Here is a 17,081-nt window from a genome sequence, read left to right on the forward strand (position 1 = left end):
GGGGGGGGGGCGTAGTAATCAGCAGCAAACCGCTTCAACACGTGTAATTTGGTGTATTCACAGCATTCATTTTGTTATTCTACAGTATTGTTTTTTTATAAATATTAACCCAATTTGTGTTCTTTGAAATTGAAAAGGATATCGCATTGTGTTTACTTTCGTTGCAGTTGTATATATGTATGTCTTAAGTGTAATTTGGCTTGGCTTCCTATTTATGGATATGCTTTTATTTTGAAGGAGAGGTAGCGCTGTTGACAGGAAGTTGTTGTTGTTGCTATGGAAACAACGTGACGGAGATTAACGGAGAAAGGTAATATCTACATGTAAAGATGGAGAAAGTAAACGATAAAGTTTATGGCTAAGTGTTAGCACCCCCCGAACAAGCTCTTACGTTGATATTGGAGATTTCAAATTAAAAACAAACAAAACGAATATCTGAATAACGAAATTGAAACCCGAATAGTACTCTACAACGAACGAATATTCGGATATTCGAATATGCGGGTACAGCCCTCCCAACTGTAGCTGTGAACATGACAGGATGTGTGATTACCTAGAAGAGCATCAGGACTGTTTGAGGCATATGATAGCTATGTGATTAACATGATGATTCAGCCTCTATGGAGAGAGACATATGACAAGCATGATCATTTCTGACGTGGAGCTAATCTGAAGTAAACATTGAATACTGCTTTCTATTCCTCCATCTTGTGACTGGGTAACTCCCTCTCTTGGATATCAGCATGTGAAGGACACTGTTCAGGAACTAGTTGATGCTCTGTATGTGATGACTCCTTCCATTCTGGAGAGGATCACAGATACATGGATCCTGTTTTGAAGCTCAAGCCGGGGACCAGGGAGAGTTCTCTAACAGTGTTATTGGGACAATTGTGGAAATGACTGTTTATCTATTAATTATCTGATTAGATGTTTTCTTTATTTATGCTCCTGATGATTTAGTATTACTGTGTTCAGGATTGCGTTTGTTCATTAAATTATAAGCATAAATTAGACTTAGGCTTACTTTATTGTCATTTCAACAAGACACAGAGTGTACTATTAAAACTAAATGTCGTTGTACTGGCTTACAGGAACAGGACAATATAACAACTTGCTAAAATTGTACATATAAATAAATACTTTATAGTGACGTGGTGCTGATAAAATTAAAGATAAAGTGTGTGTTTTAAATATAAAGACTGACTATACATATATATATATACATAACAAATATGTGCTCTTTACACAGCGTCATGTAATCTCTGTGTTTCTGGTCTACTTGCTGTTCAGCAGTCTGATGGCATGGGGATGAAGCTATTACAGAATCTGACTGTTCTGCTCTTAGTGCTGCGGACCCTCTTGCCGGAGAACAGAGCACGGTGAGGATGAGTGGGGTCTTTCAAAATGACAACTAAAGTACCGGATGATTACCTTCTGGAAGATGAAGAGGGAGGGGAAGGTTCTGGAAATGTCCAGCTTGATGAGGTCCAGACTGGACTCTCTGTCGGCCAGAGAGGCTCCGTCTGAAACACAGGAGAAACCTTTCACTTGAGATAATTATGTTTTCATTTCACGGCATGTTCTCAGCTCTGAATATCCACGTGGAGGTTTCTAATGTTTCATATTGGAGCTGTGTGGGGTACCGCTCTCGTTGTCGTTGACGGAGCTCGTCTCGCTGTAACTCCTCCACTTCTCTTTGGCTCTAGACAGGAAGATCTCATACAGCTCTACACACACACACACACACACACACACACACACACACACACACACACACACACACACACACTTTTAATAATACAAATTATATATAACATTTAAACAAAAAATGTATGTAACTGTACAAAAAATAACATGAATAGGTAAATCGTGTGTGTGTGTGTGTGTGTGTGTGTGTGTGTGTGTGTGTGTGTGTGTGTGTGTGTACCTGGTGTGATGTTGAGCTCGTTGCCGATGGCGAGGCTCCACACTCTTCCTCTGACGCTGGGAGGAAGACCCTGCCACCACAGATCCCTCACCCGCCTCGTCGCCTTCCTGCACACACATAAAGAAGTATAAACATGCGACACACACACACACACACACACACACACACACACACACACACACACACACACACACACACACACACACACACACACACACACACACACACACACACACACACACACACACACACACACACACACACACACACACACACACACACACACACACACACACACACACACACACACACACACACACACACACACACAGTATATAAAACACACACACACACACACACACACACACACACACACACACACACACACACACACACACACACACACACACACACACACACACACACACACACACACACACACACACACACACACACACACACACACACACACACACACACACACACACACAGTATATAAAACACACACACACAGCTTGTACGCACATGGTGTCCCAGTGCGGCAGGATCTCTGTGTTCCAGACGATCATGGCGTTGGAGATGCTGTCCTCCTGGCGGTGTCTCTCCTTCATCTGACGCTTCTTCCTCTGCGCCTCCTTCATCTCTGCACGACACACACACACACACATTTAGAAATATGTAATAACCGTGTCCCTGTCTGAGCCAAGCAGAAAAGTGTGGGAAACTGTTTAGCCAAAAAAACGGTGGATGAAGACAAGAGGTCGTTTTGGACACAGGTTGTAATTGTGTTTTTTTACGATATTTGCTTGGCAGTGTGTGTGTGTGTGTGTGTGTGTGTGTGTGTGTGTGTGTGTGTGTGTGTGTGTGTGTGTGTGTGTGTGTGTGTGTGTGTGTGTGTGTGTGTGTGTGTGTGTGTGTGTGTGTGTGTGTGTGTGTGTGTGTGTGTGTGTGTGTGTGTTTACCTCTCCTCTTGGCTCCTGCCACCATCTCATCATACTCCATCTTGTGTCTGTGAGTTTCCTCCAGAGATTTGGCGGGTAGGTTCCTGCAGGACGGAGGATTCAGACAAACACATTAACATCAGAAACTAAATAACCCTCTAACAGCTCAGGTTTCTGTGGCCCTGGGGAAGTTTACATTAAACCAGTATGCAGCCGTCTGTACTGGACGCCGATGGTGTCTCATGGTACTCACGCTGGCCGGTCCTCCAGGATCAGCGCTGTGGTGGAGAGAGGCTCAAACTCCAGGTTCTTCCTCCGTCCTGCAGCCGAGGGCAGCTGAGGACAAGAAGGGTCCAACTCCTGGTCCTCCTGCAGACATTAGAAACACAAAGCAAGTTAAATAACCAGGTGTATATCAGTATGTAGTGTCTCTACTTTAAAGAGTCCTCTCCTGCTGATGTTCAGGTGTATATCAGTATGTAGTGTCTCTACTTTAAAGAGTCCTCTCCTGCTGATGTTCAGGTGTATATCAGTATGTAGTGTCTCTACTTTAAAGAGTCCTCTCCTGCGGATTGTTCAGGTGTATATCAGTATGTAGTGTCTCTACTTTAAAGAGTCCTCTCCTGCTGATGTTCAGGTGTATATCAGTATGTAGTGTCTCTACTTTAAAGAGTCCTCTCCTGCTGATGTTCAGGTGTATATCAGTATTTAGTGTCTCTACTTTAAAGAGTCCTCTCCTGCTGATGTTCAGGTGTACATCAGTATGTAGTGTCTCTACTTTAAAGAGTCCTCTCCTGCTGATGTTCAGGTGTACATCAGTATGTAGTGTCTCTACTTTAAAGAGTCCTCACCTGTTGATGTTCAGGTGTATATCAGTATTTAGTGTCTCTACTTTAAAGAGTTCTCTCCTGCTGATGTTCAGGAGTATATCAGTATGTAGTGTCTCTACTTTAAAGAGTCCTCTCCTGCTGATGTTCAGGTGTATATCAGCATATTGTGTCTCTACTTTAAAGAGTCCTCTCCTGCTGATGTTCAGGTGTACATCAGTATGTAGTGTCTCTACTTTAAAGAGTCCTCTCCTGCTGATGTTCAGGTGTACATCAGTATGTAGTGTCTCTACTTTAAAGAGTCCTCTCCTGCTGATGTTCAGGTGTATATCAGTATGTAGTGTCTCTACTTTAAAGAGTCCTCTCCTGCTGATGTTCAGGTGTACATCAGTATGTAGTGTCTCTACTTTAAAGAGTCCTCTCCTGCTGATGTTCAGGTGTATATCAGTATGTAGTGTCTCTACTTTAAAGAGTCCTCTCCTGCTGATGTTCAGGTGTATATCAGTATGTAGTGTCTCTACTTTAAAGAGTCCTCTCCTGCTGATGTTCAGGTGTATATCAGTATGTAGTGTCTCTACTTTAAAGAGTCCTCTCCTGCTGATGTTCAGGTGTATATCAGTGTGTAGTGTCTCTACTTTAAAGAGTCCTCTCCTGCTGATGTTCAGGTGTATATCAGTATGTAGTGTCTCTACTTTAAAGAGTCCTCTCCTGCTGATGTTCAGGTGTATATCAGTATGTAGTGTCTCTACTTTAAAGAGTCCTCTCCTGCTGATGTTCAGGTGTATATCAGTATGTAGTGTCTCTACTTTAAAGAGTCCTCTCCTGCTGATGTTCAGGTGTATATCAGTGTGTAGTGTCTCTACTTTAAAGAGTCCTCTCCTGCTGATGTTCAGGTGTATATCAGTATTTAGTGTCTCTACTTTAAAGAGTCCTCTCCTGCTGATGTTCAGGTGTATATCAGTATGTAGTGTCTCTACTTTAAAGAGTCCTCTCCTGCTGCTGTTCAGGTGTATATCAGTATGTAGTGTCTCTACTTTAAAGAGTCCTCTCCTGCTGATGTTCAGGTGTATATCAGTATGTAGTGTCGCTACTTTAAAGAGTCCTCTCCTGCTGATGTTCAGGTATATATCAGTATGTAGTGTCTCTACTTTAAAGAGTCCTCTCCTGCTGATGTTGAGGTGTATATCAGTATGTAGTGTCTCTACTTTAAAGAGTCCTCTCCTGCTGATGTTCAGGTGTATATCAGTATGTAGTGTCTCTACTTTAAAGAGTCCTCTCCTGCTGCTGTTCAGGTGTATATCAGTATGTAGTGTCTCTACTTTAAAGAGTCCTCTCCTGCTGATGTTCAGGTGTATATCAGTATGTAGTGTCGCTACTTTAAAGAGTCCTCTCCTGCAGATGTTCAGGTGTATATCAGTATGTAGTGTCTCTACTTTAAAGAGTCCTCTCCTGCTGATGTTGAGGTGTATATCAGTATGTAGTGTCTCTACTTTAAAGAGTCCTCTCCTGCTGATGTTCAGGTGTATATCAGTGTGTAGTGTCTCTACTTTAAAGAGTCCTCTCCTGCTGATGTTCAGGTGTATATCAGTATGTAGTGTCTCTACTTTAAAGAGTCCTCTCCTGCTGATGTTCAGGTGTATATCAGTATGTAGTGTCTCTACTTTAAAGAGTCCTCTCCCACTGATGTTCAGGTGTATATCAGTATGTAGTGTCTCTACTTTAAAGAGTCCTCTCCTGCTGATGTTCAGGTGTATATCAGTATGTAGTGTCTCTACTTTAAAGAGTCCTCTCCTGCTGATGTTCAGGTGTATATCAGTATGTAGTGTCTCTACTTTAAAGAGTCCTCTCCTGCTGATGTTCAGGTGTATATCAGTATGTAGTGTCTCTACTTTAAAGAGTCCTCTCCTGCTGATGTTCAGGTGTATATCAGTATTTAGTGTCTCTACTTTAAAGAGTCCTCTCCTGCTGATGTTCAGGTGTACATCAGTATGTAGTGTCTCTACTTTAAAGAGTCCTCTCCTGCTGATGTTCAGGTGTACATCAGTATGTAGTGTCTCTACTTTAAAGAGTCCTCACCTGTTGATGTTCAGGTGTATATCAGTATTTAGTGTCTCTACTTTAAAGAGTTCTCTCCTGCTGATGTTCAGGAGTATATCAGTATGTAGTGTCTCTACTTTAAAGAGTCCTCTCCTGCTGATGTTCAGGTGTATATCAGCATATTGTGTCTCTACTTTAAAGAGTCCTCTCCTGCTGATGTTCAGGTGTACATCAGTATGTAGTGTCTCTACTTTAAAGAGTCCTCTCCTGCTGATGTTCAGGTGTACATCAGTATGTAGTGTCTCTACTTTAAAGAGTCCTCTCCTGCTGATGTTCAGGTGTATATCAGTATGTAGTGTCTCTACTTTAAAGAGTCCTCTCCTGCTGATGTTCAGGTGTATATCAGTATGTAGTGTTTGTACTTTAAAGAGTCCTCTCCTGCTGATGTTCAGGTGTATATCAGTATGTAGTGTCTCTACTTTAAAGAGTCCTCTCCTGCTGATGTTCATGTGTATATCAGTTTTTATTGTCTCTACTTTAAAGAGTCCTCTCCTGCTGATGTTCAGGTGTATATCAGTATGGAGTGTCTCTACTTTAAAGAGTCCTCTCCTGCTGATGTTCAGGTGTATATCAGTATGTAGTGTCTCTACTTTAAAGAGTCCTTTCCTGCTGATGTTCAGGTGTACATCAGTATGTAGTGTCTCTACTTTAAAGAGTCCTCTCCTGCTGATGTTCAGGTGTATATCAGTATGTAGTGTCTCTACTTTAAAGAGTCCTCTCCTGCTGATGTTCAGGTGTACATCAGTATGTAGTGTCTCTACTTTAAAGAGTCCTCTCCTGCTGATGTTCAGGTGTATATCAGTATGTAGTGTCTCTACTTTAAAGAGTCCTCTCCTGCTGATGTTCAGGTGTATATCAGTATGTAGTGTCTCTACTTTAAAGAGTCCTCTCCTGCTGATGTTCAGGTGTATATCAGTATGTAGTGTCTCTACTTTAAAGAGTCCTCTCCTGCTGATGTTCAGGTGTATATCAGTGTGTAGTGTCTCTACTTTAAAGAGTCCTCTCCTGCTGATGTTCAGGTGTATATCAGTATGTAGTGTCTCTACTTTAAAGAGTCCTCTCCTGCTGATGTTCAGGTGTATATCAGTATGTAGTGTCTCTACTTTAAAGAGTCCTCTCCTGCTGATGTTCAGGTGTATATCAGTATGTAGTGTCTCTACTTTAAAGAGTCCTCTCCTGCTGATGTTCAGGTGTATATCAGTGTGTAGTGTCTCTACTTTAAAGAGTCCTCTCCTGCTGATGTTCAGGTGTATATCAGTATTTAGTGTCTCTACTTTAAAGAGTCCTCTCCTGCTGATGTTCAGGTGTATATCAGTATGTAGTGTCTCTACTTTAAAGAGTCCTCTCCTGCTGCTGTTCAGGTGTATATCAGTATGTAGTGTCTCTACTTTAAAGAGTCCTCTCCTGCTGATGTTCAGGTGTATATCAGTATGTAGTGTCGCTACTTTAAAGAGTCCTCTCCTGCTGATGTTCAGGTATATATCAGTATGTAGTGTCTCTACTTTAAAGAGTCCTCTCCTGCTGATGTTCAGGTGTATATCAGTATGTAGTGTCTGTACTTTAAAGAGTCCTCTCCTGCTGATGTTCAGGTGTATATCAGTATGTAGTGTCTCTACTTTAAAGAGTCCTCTCCTGCTGATGTTCAGGTGTATATCAGTATGTAGTGTCTCTACTTTAAAGAGTCCTCTCCTGCTGATGTTCAGGTGTATATCAGTATGTAGTGTCTCTACTTTAAAGAGTCCTCTCCTGCAGATGTTCAGGTGTATATCATTATGTAGTGTCTCTACTTTAAAGAGTCCTCTCCTGCTGATGTTGAGGTGTATATCAGTATGTAGTGTCTCTACTTTAAAGAGTCCTCTCCTGCTGATGTTCAGGTGTATATCAGTGTGTAGTGTCTCTACTTTAAAGAGTCCTCTCCTGCTGATGTTCAGGTGTATATCAGTATGTAGTGTCTCTACTTTAAAGAGTCCTCTCCTGCTGATGTTCAGGTGTATATCAGTATGTAGTGTCTCTACTTTAAAGAGTCCTCTCTTGCTGATGTTCAGGTGTATATCAGTATGTAGTGTCTCTACTTTAAAGAGTCCTCTCCTGCTGATGTTCAGGTGTATATCAGTGTGTAGTGTCTCTACTTTAAAGAGTCCTCTCCTGCTGATGTTCAGGTGTATATCAGTATTTAGTGTCTCTACTTTAAAGAGTCCTCTCCTGCTGATGTTCAGGTGTATATCAGTATGTAGTGTCTCTACTTTAAAGAGTCCTCTCCTGCTGATGTTCAGGTGTATATCAGTATGTAGTGTCTCTACTTTAAAGAGTCCTCTCCTGCAGATGTTCAGGTGTATATCAGTTTTTATTGTCTCTACTTTAAAGAGTCCTCTCCTGCTGATGTTCAGGTGTATATCAGTATGGAGTGTCTCTACTTTAAAGAGTCCTCTCCTGCTGATGTTCAGGTGTATATCAGTATGTAGTGTCTCTACTTTAAAGAGTCCTCTCCTGCTGATGTTCAGGTGTATATCAGTGTGTAGTGTCTCTACTTTAAAGAGTCCTCTCCTGCTGATGTTCAGGTGTATATCAGTATGTAGTGTCTCTACTTTAAAGAGTCCTCTCCTGCTGATGTTCAGGTGTATATCAGTATGTAGTGTCTCTACTTTAAAGAGTCCTCTCCTGCTGATGTTCAGGTGTATATCAGTATGTAGTGTCTCTACTTTAAAGAGTCCTCTCCTGCTGATGTTCAGGTGTATATCAGTGTGTAGTGTCTCTACTTTAAAGAGTCCTCTCCTGCTGATGTTCAGGTGTATATCAGTATTTAGTGTCTCTACTTTAAAGAGTCCTCTCCTGCTGATGTTCAGGTGTATATCAGTATGTAGTGTCTCTACTTTAAAGAGTCCTCTCCTGCTGCTGTTCAGGTGTATATCAGTATGTAGTGTCTCTACTTTAAAGAGTCCTCTCCTGCTGATGTTCAGGTGTATATCAGTATGTAGTGTCGCTACTTTAAAGAGTCCTCTCCTGCTGATGTTCAGGTATATATCAGTATGTAGTGTCTCTACTTTAAAGAGTCCTCTCCTGCTGATGTTCAGGTGTATATCAGTATGTAGTGTCTCTACTTTAAAGAGTCCTCTCCTGCTGATGTTCAGGTGTATATCAGTATGTAGTGTCTCTACTTTAAAGAGTTCTCTCCTGCTGATGTTCAGGTGTATATCAGTATGTAGTGTCTCTACTTTAAAGAGTCCTCTCCAGCTGATGTTCAGGTGTATATCAGTATGTAGTGTCTCTACTTTAAAGAGTCCTCTCCTGCTGATGTTCAGGTGTATATCAGTATGTAGTGTCTCTACCGGGACATGTCTCCATGCGTTAATGTTCAAAAAGGTAATAATAGTCATCTTAATCTGAAACCTACATCAAATACACCGGAAAGAAAACACAATAGAATAATCATTTAAATATGTTTGTCAAAGAACATGTTGAGTGGGAAGTAAATACAAACAATGTAGATGTTGTACCAAACCACAATCCACACACACTCGCTTATAAACAGAGTTATTGTTCGTCAGCTGCAGCACAAAGTCTGTTTGTGGAGGATAAGCTCTGCAGAGAGAATCTGAATAAATCTGTGTGTGTGTGTGTGTGTGTGTGTGTGTGTGTGTGTGTGTGTGTGTGTGTGTGTGTGTGTGTGTGTGTGTGACGGTCGACACCATGCACAACAGACAGTGTATTCACAGGATCAACAGACAGCTGTGGCTCTGCAGCACAACAAGCCTTTCATTCACAGATCACAGATCACAGATCAGCAGCAGGGGGCGACAGAGAGCCGAGTCTCTTTGTGACGACTTCCTGTTGTCCTCCTGTCAAATTTCACCCGCTCCAAAATGTGTTTATGTTAGGATAAAGGTTTGTGTTATGTTGGTGCCAGAAACATAACATGTTGGCTTGTATAATGAAAAAAATCAAGATCTCTTTAATTTAATTTTGTGTTTATTCAAATTTACAGCATTTGTGGTCAGTTTTTTTTACTCAGAAATTAGGTTTGATTTTGTGTAATTGAGATCTATTGACATCTCAAAAAGAAGAGTAACACGTGTGGTACTAAGCAGGAATAAAGTTACCTTAAAAGGTGTAACTCAGATTTGGGTGATCGTTTATACTCTATGCTTTATCAATAGTTAAACTGGGAGGAGGAAGTTGAAAGGAAGACAACAGAAGGCAGCCGGATGAAGTCACGTGACGCACTGCTGAAATACATTTGATTTGAACACCAAACCTCTGCAGGTAAAGCTTCACTGTGACGAGACGGAGTGGGCTTACATTCTGTCTAATGCATGTGTACTACATTTAGATTCAAATCTGCAGAAGTGTAGTATTCACGTGAGAAGCAGAAAGTGAGCACCCTGCAGACATAACTTTTATGAGAGATCTTGAAGCAGGAGATAAGTATGAGTGCACATGTGAACAACCCTCACATCACCAAATCTACTTATCTAAATAGTTATCACAGCAATAAACCGTATTTAATGTACATTATTTAACTTCACATTCCGTTCTTGTACATATCATATTCTATTCACATGGATACAGACTTCTTGCACTATTTTATTATACATGTTGCATTGTTGGAGGAGCTCAGGCCATGTCTACTCTGAAGCTGCTGAGCATCTGAGGATACAGCCTTTGAATCACAGCGGAGGAGTTTGAGGAGGAAGCAGCAACAGAAGGAACCTGTTAGAGCCATTTTCTGTGTTGACAATGAGTGTATTATGTTCTTATTAATTTAGATCTTAATATATTCTTTCCATGTATGTATTAGTACCGAATTAAACTTTGATTTACTGTGAGCCCAACCTGTGATATAAGGAAGGGGTGGGACTGAGCGTGAGGAGGAAATTGTCTCCAGCAACGAACGGGGAATCGGAACAGTCTGTGACCTCACGTTACACTGATCATTTTGTTTGTTTAAATATATGGGAGCAAATCAATCGGCCAAGGAAGGCAAAGAAACCAGCGCCTACAGAGCTTTATTTGGATGGTTGTTAACGTGTGAGTCAAGAAGCGGATCCCTGTTGACGTGGCACAGTTTTAGATATCCCACAAGAATGGGCCACGACAGGACTCTGTCCCCCTCCCCCTTCATGCAAGGATACTGAAGATGAGGAGACGAACAGCCAGAGAACCCTATCTCCTCTGGACAACACAAAGCTCCTTTGAACCAGAAGCCATCAGGCTGGAGAACCCGTGGTCAACATGCCGCCGTGTCCTTGGGCAAGACGCTTCACCCTAATTCGCTCCGGTGGGTCCACAGCGTTGATGTATTACATGCCTGATATATGTAATGTAAAGCGCTTTGAGCATGTAATGAATGATTATTAACCGTGAAGAAACCTGCACTGTTTATGTAAACAACTAGCTTCACTTGTATCTGTATGTACGTACATCTGATTAGTGCTTGTGTTCTTACTCTCCTGTGTTTCACTCATACTCTGCTGCTGCTGCTGCTGCTTCAGCGCCTACAGGGATCCATAAAGGTTTATCCTATCCCACATGATCACCATCACAGTCCGGATGAACGCCTCAGAGATATTTCCTGACGCACTGAATTCAAAGGAAACCGTTTGAAAGCCAGCTCTCCTCCTCCTCCTCCTCCTCCTCTTTCTCCTCCTCCTCTTCTTCCTCCTCAGTTTAGTGTCTGACGTGTCTGAACAACATCTGGTCGACTGCTGTCATCAATCATCCGGCTGCTGTCATGTGATCAGACGCTCTGCTGTTAGCATCGTTAGCATCGTCTGCTCTCTGCGCTACACAGAGAGGTCAGAGGTCAACCCTGGGTCAGGATCAGGAGATACTGCAGATCTTCATCATGTGGTGCTTCATCCTCATCATGTGTAGAAACGAGATTTCACTGTTTGTCTCGAATCCAAACAGAGAGGGAAGACGCTGCTCTGTGTGTGTGTGTGTGTGTGTGTGTGTGTGTGTGTGTGTGTGTGTGTGTGTGTGTGTGTGTGTGTGTGTGTGTGTGTGTGTGTGTGTGTCAATGATATAATCTGCTCTAGATGACAGGAGAGGAAAAGCTGTGTGTTTAAGTGTGTCACTGATGGCAGAGAAATTATACTACGCAGCAAGAGAGGGGGAGATAGAGGGTTGAATTGTGTGTGTGTGTGTGTGTGTGTGTGTGTGTGTGTGTGTGTGTGTGTGTGTGTGTGTGTGTGTGTGTGTGTGTGTGTGTGTGTGTGTGTGTGTGTGTGTGTGTGTGTGTGTGTGTGTGTGGATAGAATCGGGGGATGAAACCCTCTTTAATGGCCACACATGCAGAGCACACAGTGACATTTGTTCTCTGCATTTAACCCATCCTAGTACCATGAGTCTAGTACGTGTGTGTGTCTGTGTGTGTCTGTGTGTGTCTGTGTCTGTCCTCAGCTGCAGCAGGCAGTGTTTGCAAGTTGCCTGGCGACCAAATAAACTCACATACAAACACAATCTATTTCACAGCCTTATTGCTGTGTATATTGTAAACAGACGCAGGCTAACAGCATTAGCCTCCACACACACACACACACACACACACACACACACACACACACACACACACACACACACACACACACACACACACACACACACACACACACACACACACACACACACACACACACACACACACACACACACACACACACACACACACACACACACACACACACACACACACACACACACACACACACACACACACAGTTCAGGCTTTAAAGACACAGGCTGGATGGTTCACAGTGGGGGTGTATGAGGTACAACAATCAGTGTTTTCCCTGCAGTAGAGCGCGGTTAGCACTTTGCAGTTTGGAGTAAAAACCCTGCAATTACCTAGTCTTTATCCAGAAGAGCGTCTGTATTACAGTCAATTAAATTACATTGAGCTGAGGCTAAAGCGACTTTAAACAGATGCACTCCAACTCAAAGCAGCATGAATTCTGCAGCTACCTTTGTTTAAAATAAGCCAGATTTAAGAAGCATTTTAAGACTGTTGGCATTTGGCATCTGAGCTCCAGCGTTAACCCCACATTTCATGACTGGTGCTGGCATGTGATTTAAGAGCCATTCCCCAGGTTATTAGCTGTTTTATTTGTAATGTTAGTTTATTTTTCTCTCCACAACCATATGGTGCCCCCCCAAGTAGGAAAACCTTTCATTTGTATGGAAAAATGTGTAGAAACGAGATTTCACTGTTTGTCTCGAATCCAAACAGAGAGAGGGAAGACGCGGCTGTGTGTGTGTGTGTGTGTGTGTGTGTGTGTGTGTGTGTGTGTGTGTGTGTGTGTGTGTGTGTGTGTGTGTGTGTGTGTGTGTGTGTGTGTGTGTGAGTATGTGTGTGTGAGTATGTGTGTGAGTATGTGTGTGTGATTATGTGTGAGTATGTGTGTGTGTGTGCACGTGCGTGAGTGTGAGTGAGTGAGTGAGTGAGTGAGTGAGTGAGTGAGTGTGTGTGTGTGTCTGTGTGAGTGAGTGAGTGAGTGAGTGTGTGTGTGTGTGTGTGTGGGTTAGGGATGCATATCGTTGACTTTTTTACGATACCGATACCACTGAAAGATACCGATACTCAACCGACACATATCGTGACACTTTGAAAATGTATCATCCCACAATGACTCCCATGAAGCGCTTTACGATATAGTTAACATGTCAAATGAATATTACATTCAATTGTGGGACTTCTTGGACCTTTTAGTAGGCTACTGAACAAACAATGAAAAATACATTAAAAATATGAAGAAAACCGATTATGGAATATCTTTGATAACACCCTTCATCAGGTGTGCCGCGTTAAGAGCACATCTTGTCAATGCAAACAGACCGTTATAGCATCATTAGAATTCATGTTAAACCTGAGATTCGACTAGAGAACAAATAAATAATAGAATAATGGTCATGAGATCTCGGCATTGCACAAACAAACAAATCTCATCTTTAAAATCAACATTTGCCTTCACTGGTGAGAGAAAACAAATCCCATCACAGTTCATTTGTGGGACTTACCTTTCTAGTATTGAACAAACAATGAAAAATACATACACCGAAGCCGATGCAAGGCGCGCGATCTGATTGGCTGGCGGATGTCAACCAGATGGTGCAGCCAACACTCCACAGTGACTCGTTTGACTTGACATCGTAATTTGACGGTTTGGGCCTGAGTTTAAGGATATTACGGCTCACTTTTAAAATTATATTAAAAAAAGTATTTTATTTTAAAAGTATCGAAACCGGATCTGATTTCGGTACGGTATACCGTAGCGACCAGTAACCAGTATTTCGGTTATACCGGATACCGGTATGCATCCCTAGTGTGCGTGTGTGTATGTGTGTGTGCCAGAGTTTCCGCCAGAATTCTTTCTTGCCGGTCAAATGTCCGAACAGAATTTATTTTACTGGACAAATTTGAATCTCACCGGTCATGTTTCAATAATAATAATAAGAATTGTGTAGCAGAGTTTCCGTTAGCAGGTAATCACCGGACTAGGACCGGATATGCTGATGTTTAAAACTCAGTTCATGGGAGTCATTTTTATATTGCTTCAGTTTAGAATCGTAACAGATCGAAAAGTTCAGATTCATTTTTCAATAAATGATTCCACAAACAACAAACAACATAATTATTACATTCAAAGAAACTACTTGTAGTAGATGAAGTACATTATTCAAAACTTTACAGTCACTTTGGATAATAAGTCTCCATCAGACTCAGAAGCTGATCTGATCTCTCGTCCGGTTACACTTCACTCGCGTTTATGTCCATATCGATCAGATCCAGCTCTCCTGATCGGCCTTTATAGAGAGCACCGATCAAACTATTAAGAGTGAATACCGGCCGATAATGATCGGCGGCCAATCGATTGGAGCATCCCTAATTATTACCGGACATTTTGACTGGCAGGTTTTGAATTTACCGGTTTTTGATAAACGTTACCAGCTAAAAACAAGTAATTACCGGCTAACGGAAACCCTGGTGTGTGTGTTTGTAAGATACGATAAGACGGACCTTTATTAATCCACGTGGGGAAATGCAGTTGTTCAAGCAGCAACAGGGTGAAAAACAGGACGGCACAGATTCACACAGAATAATCAAATCAAAAATAAAACCAATAAAACAAAATTAATAATAATGATAATAACAAAAGACTAAGAAATATGAGATGAGTACAAATAAGAGTAAAATAACTGTCAGCATATATACATATTTGGTCATCTAAAAAATGAAGTACGAAATGAGTGAAAATGGACATCTGTACATATAGTGACATATCTATCTACATATTTGGTCTACTACTAATATGTATAGAGTGAGTGAGTGAGTGAGTGAGTGAGTGAGTGTGTGCTGACCTCCTGTGAGCACAGTGTGGATTCAGGGTCTGAAGTCGGATCCTCCTCTCTGCTTGGTGGTTTGCCAAACAGACGCCACCCTGTTGCATTGTGGGACGCCGCCTTGGGCTCTTTGGCTTTCCTAGAAAACAGGCTCCTGAAGAGAGACGGAAACAAAGGGGTTAATAAACACAGCTGATTATAATCAACTACAAACATTTAGAATTGTAATTGGTTAGAGATTACAAAAAGACAGAGAGCTGTTATTATGTTTCCCTGTAGCCTCAGACTCAAAAAGCTGATGGAAAATTATTCAGTTCCTCAAAAACAAATGAAAAGCCATAAAAAGTGATGATGAACCCCTCCTCCTCATCGTCAGTCTGACCACCGTCTGCAGCTGCTGCACTTTCCACACACACACACACACACACACACACACACACACACACACACACACACACACACACACACACACACACACACACACACACACACACACACACACACACACACACACACACACACACACACACACACACACACACACACACACACACACACACACACACACACACACACACACACACACACACACACACACACACACACACACACACACACACACACACACACACACACACACACACACCAAGAGCTAATTGGAGTCAGGAGTCAGCCAACCTGGAGTCCAATCAATGAGACGAGATTGGAGGTGTTGGTTAAAGCTGCCCTGCCCCATAAAAAATACACACCAGTTTTGAATTTGCTATTCTTAAGAAGCATTGCCAGATGTGAACCATGCCTCGCACAAGAGCTCTCAGAAGACCTACGATTAAGAATTGTTGACTTGCATAAAGCTGGAAAGGGTTACAAAAGTATCTCTCAAAGCCTTGATGTTCATCAGTCAGACAAATTGTCTATAAATGGAGAAAGTTCAGCACTGTTGCTACTCCCCCTCGGAGTGGCCGTCCTGTAAAGATGACTGCAAGAGCACAGCGCAGAATGCTCAATGAGGTGAAGACGAATCCTAGAGTGTCAGCTAGAGACTTAAAGAAATCTCTGGTACATGCTACCATCTCAGTTGAAGAACTACGATACGTAAAACACTGAACAAGAATGGAGTTCTTGGGAGGACACCACGGAGGAAGCCACTGCTGTCCAGAAAAAACATTGCTGCACGTTTGAAGTTTGCAAGAGAGCACCTGGATGTTCCACTGGCAAAATATTCTGTGGACAGATGAAACCAAAGTTGAGTTGTTTGGAAGGAACACACAACGCTATGTGTGGAGAATAAAAGGCACAGCACACCAACATCAAAACCTCATCCCAACTGTGAAGTATGGTGGAGGGAGCATCATGGCTTGGGGCTGCTGCCTCAGGGCCTGGACAGATTGCCATCATCCACGGAAAAATGATTTCTCAAGTTTATCAAGACATTTTGCTGGAGAACTTAAGGCCATCTGTCCACCAACTGAAGCTCAACAGAAGATGGGTGATGCAACAGGACAACGACCCAAAGCACAGAAGTGAATCAACAACAGAATGGCTTCAACAGAAGAAAATAGGCCTTCTGGAGTGGCCCAGTCAGAGTCCGGACCTCAACCCAATTGAGATGCTGTGGCCTGACCTCAAGAGAGCCATTCACACCAGACATCCCAAGAATATTGCTGAACTCAAACAGTTTTGTAAAAAGGAATGGTCCAAAACTCCTCCTGACCGTTGTGCAGGTCTGATATGCAACTATAGGAAACGTTTGGTTGAGGTTATTGCTGCCAAAGGAGGGTCAACCAGTTATTAAATCCAAGGGTTCACATACTCTTTCTTGCAACTGTATTTATGTGAACTTGATTTACATTCAGATTATTCTGTATTCCTTTTCATCAAAAGGTGTGTTGTGTTGCAGTGGAAGCACCTCTGTGGATAAGTCAACTGTGTTTGTTTACTTGCAATTACTAA

At 42.1% G+C, this 17,081-nt stretch overlaps 1 protein-coding gene across 1 annotated transcript in view; it reads right to left on the minus strand.

Moving 5' to 3' along the window:
* LOC307044233 (TBC1 domain family member 12-like) overlaps positions 1 to 17,081 on the minus strand; it is a 38,743-nt gene that overhangs the window by 10,532 nt on the left and 11,130 nt on the right. The window contains exons 2-8 of the mRNA XM_079689316.1: positions 15,147 to 15,282; positions 3,122 to 3,237; positions 2,890 to 2,972; positions 2,453 to 2,570; positions 1,928 to 2,034; positions 1,644 to 1,727; positions 1,432 to 1,523 (exon numbers count right to left, since the gene is read on the minus strand). Coding sequence (XP_079545442.1) covers positions 1,432 to 1,523; positions 1,644 to 1,727; positions 1,928 to 2,034; positions 2,453 to 2,570; positions 2,890 to 2,972; positions 3,122 to 3,237; positions 15,147 to 15,282 — 736 coding nt within the window. The remainder of the gene's footprint in view (positions 1 to 1,431; positions 1,524 to 1,643; positions 1,728 to 1,927; positions 2,035 to 2,452; positions 2,571 to 2,889; positions 2,973 to 3,121; positions 3,238 to 15,146; positions 15,283 to 17,081) is intronic.

This window comes from Notothenia rossii, assembly GCF_949606895.1.
Source record: "Notothenia rossii genome assembly, chromosome: 6".
NCBI classification, from domain to species: domain Eukaryota; kingdom Metazoa; phylum Chordata; class Actinopteri; order Perciformes; family Nototheniidae; genus Notothenia; species Notothenia rossii.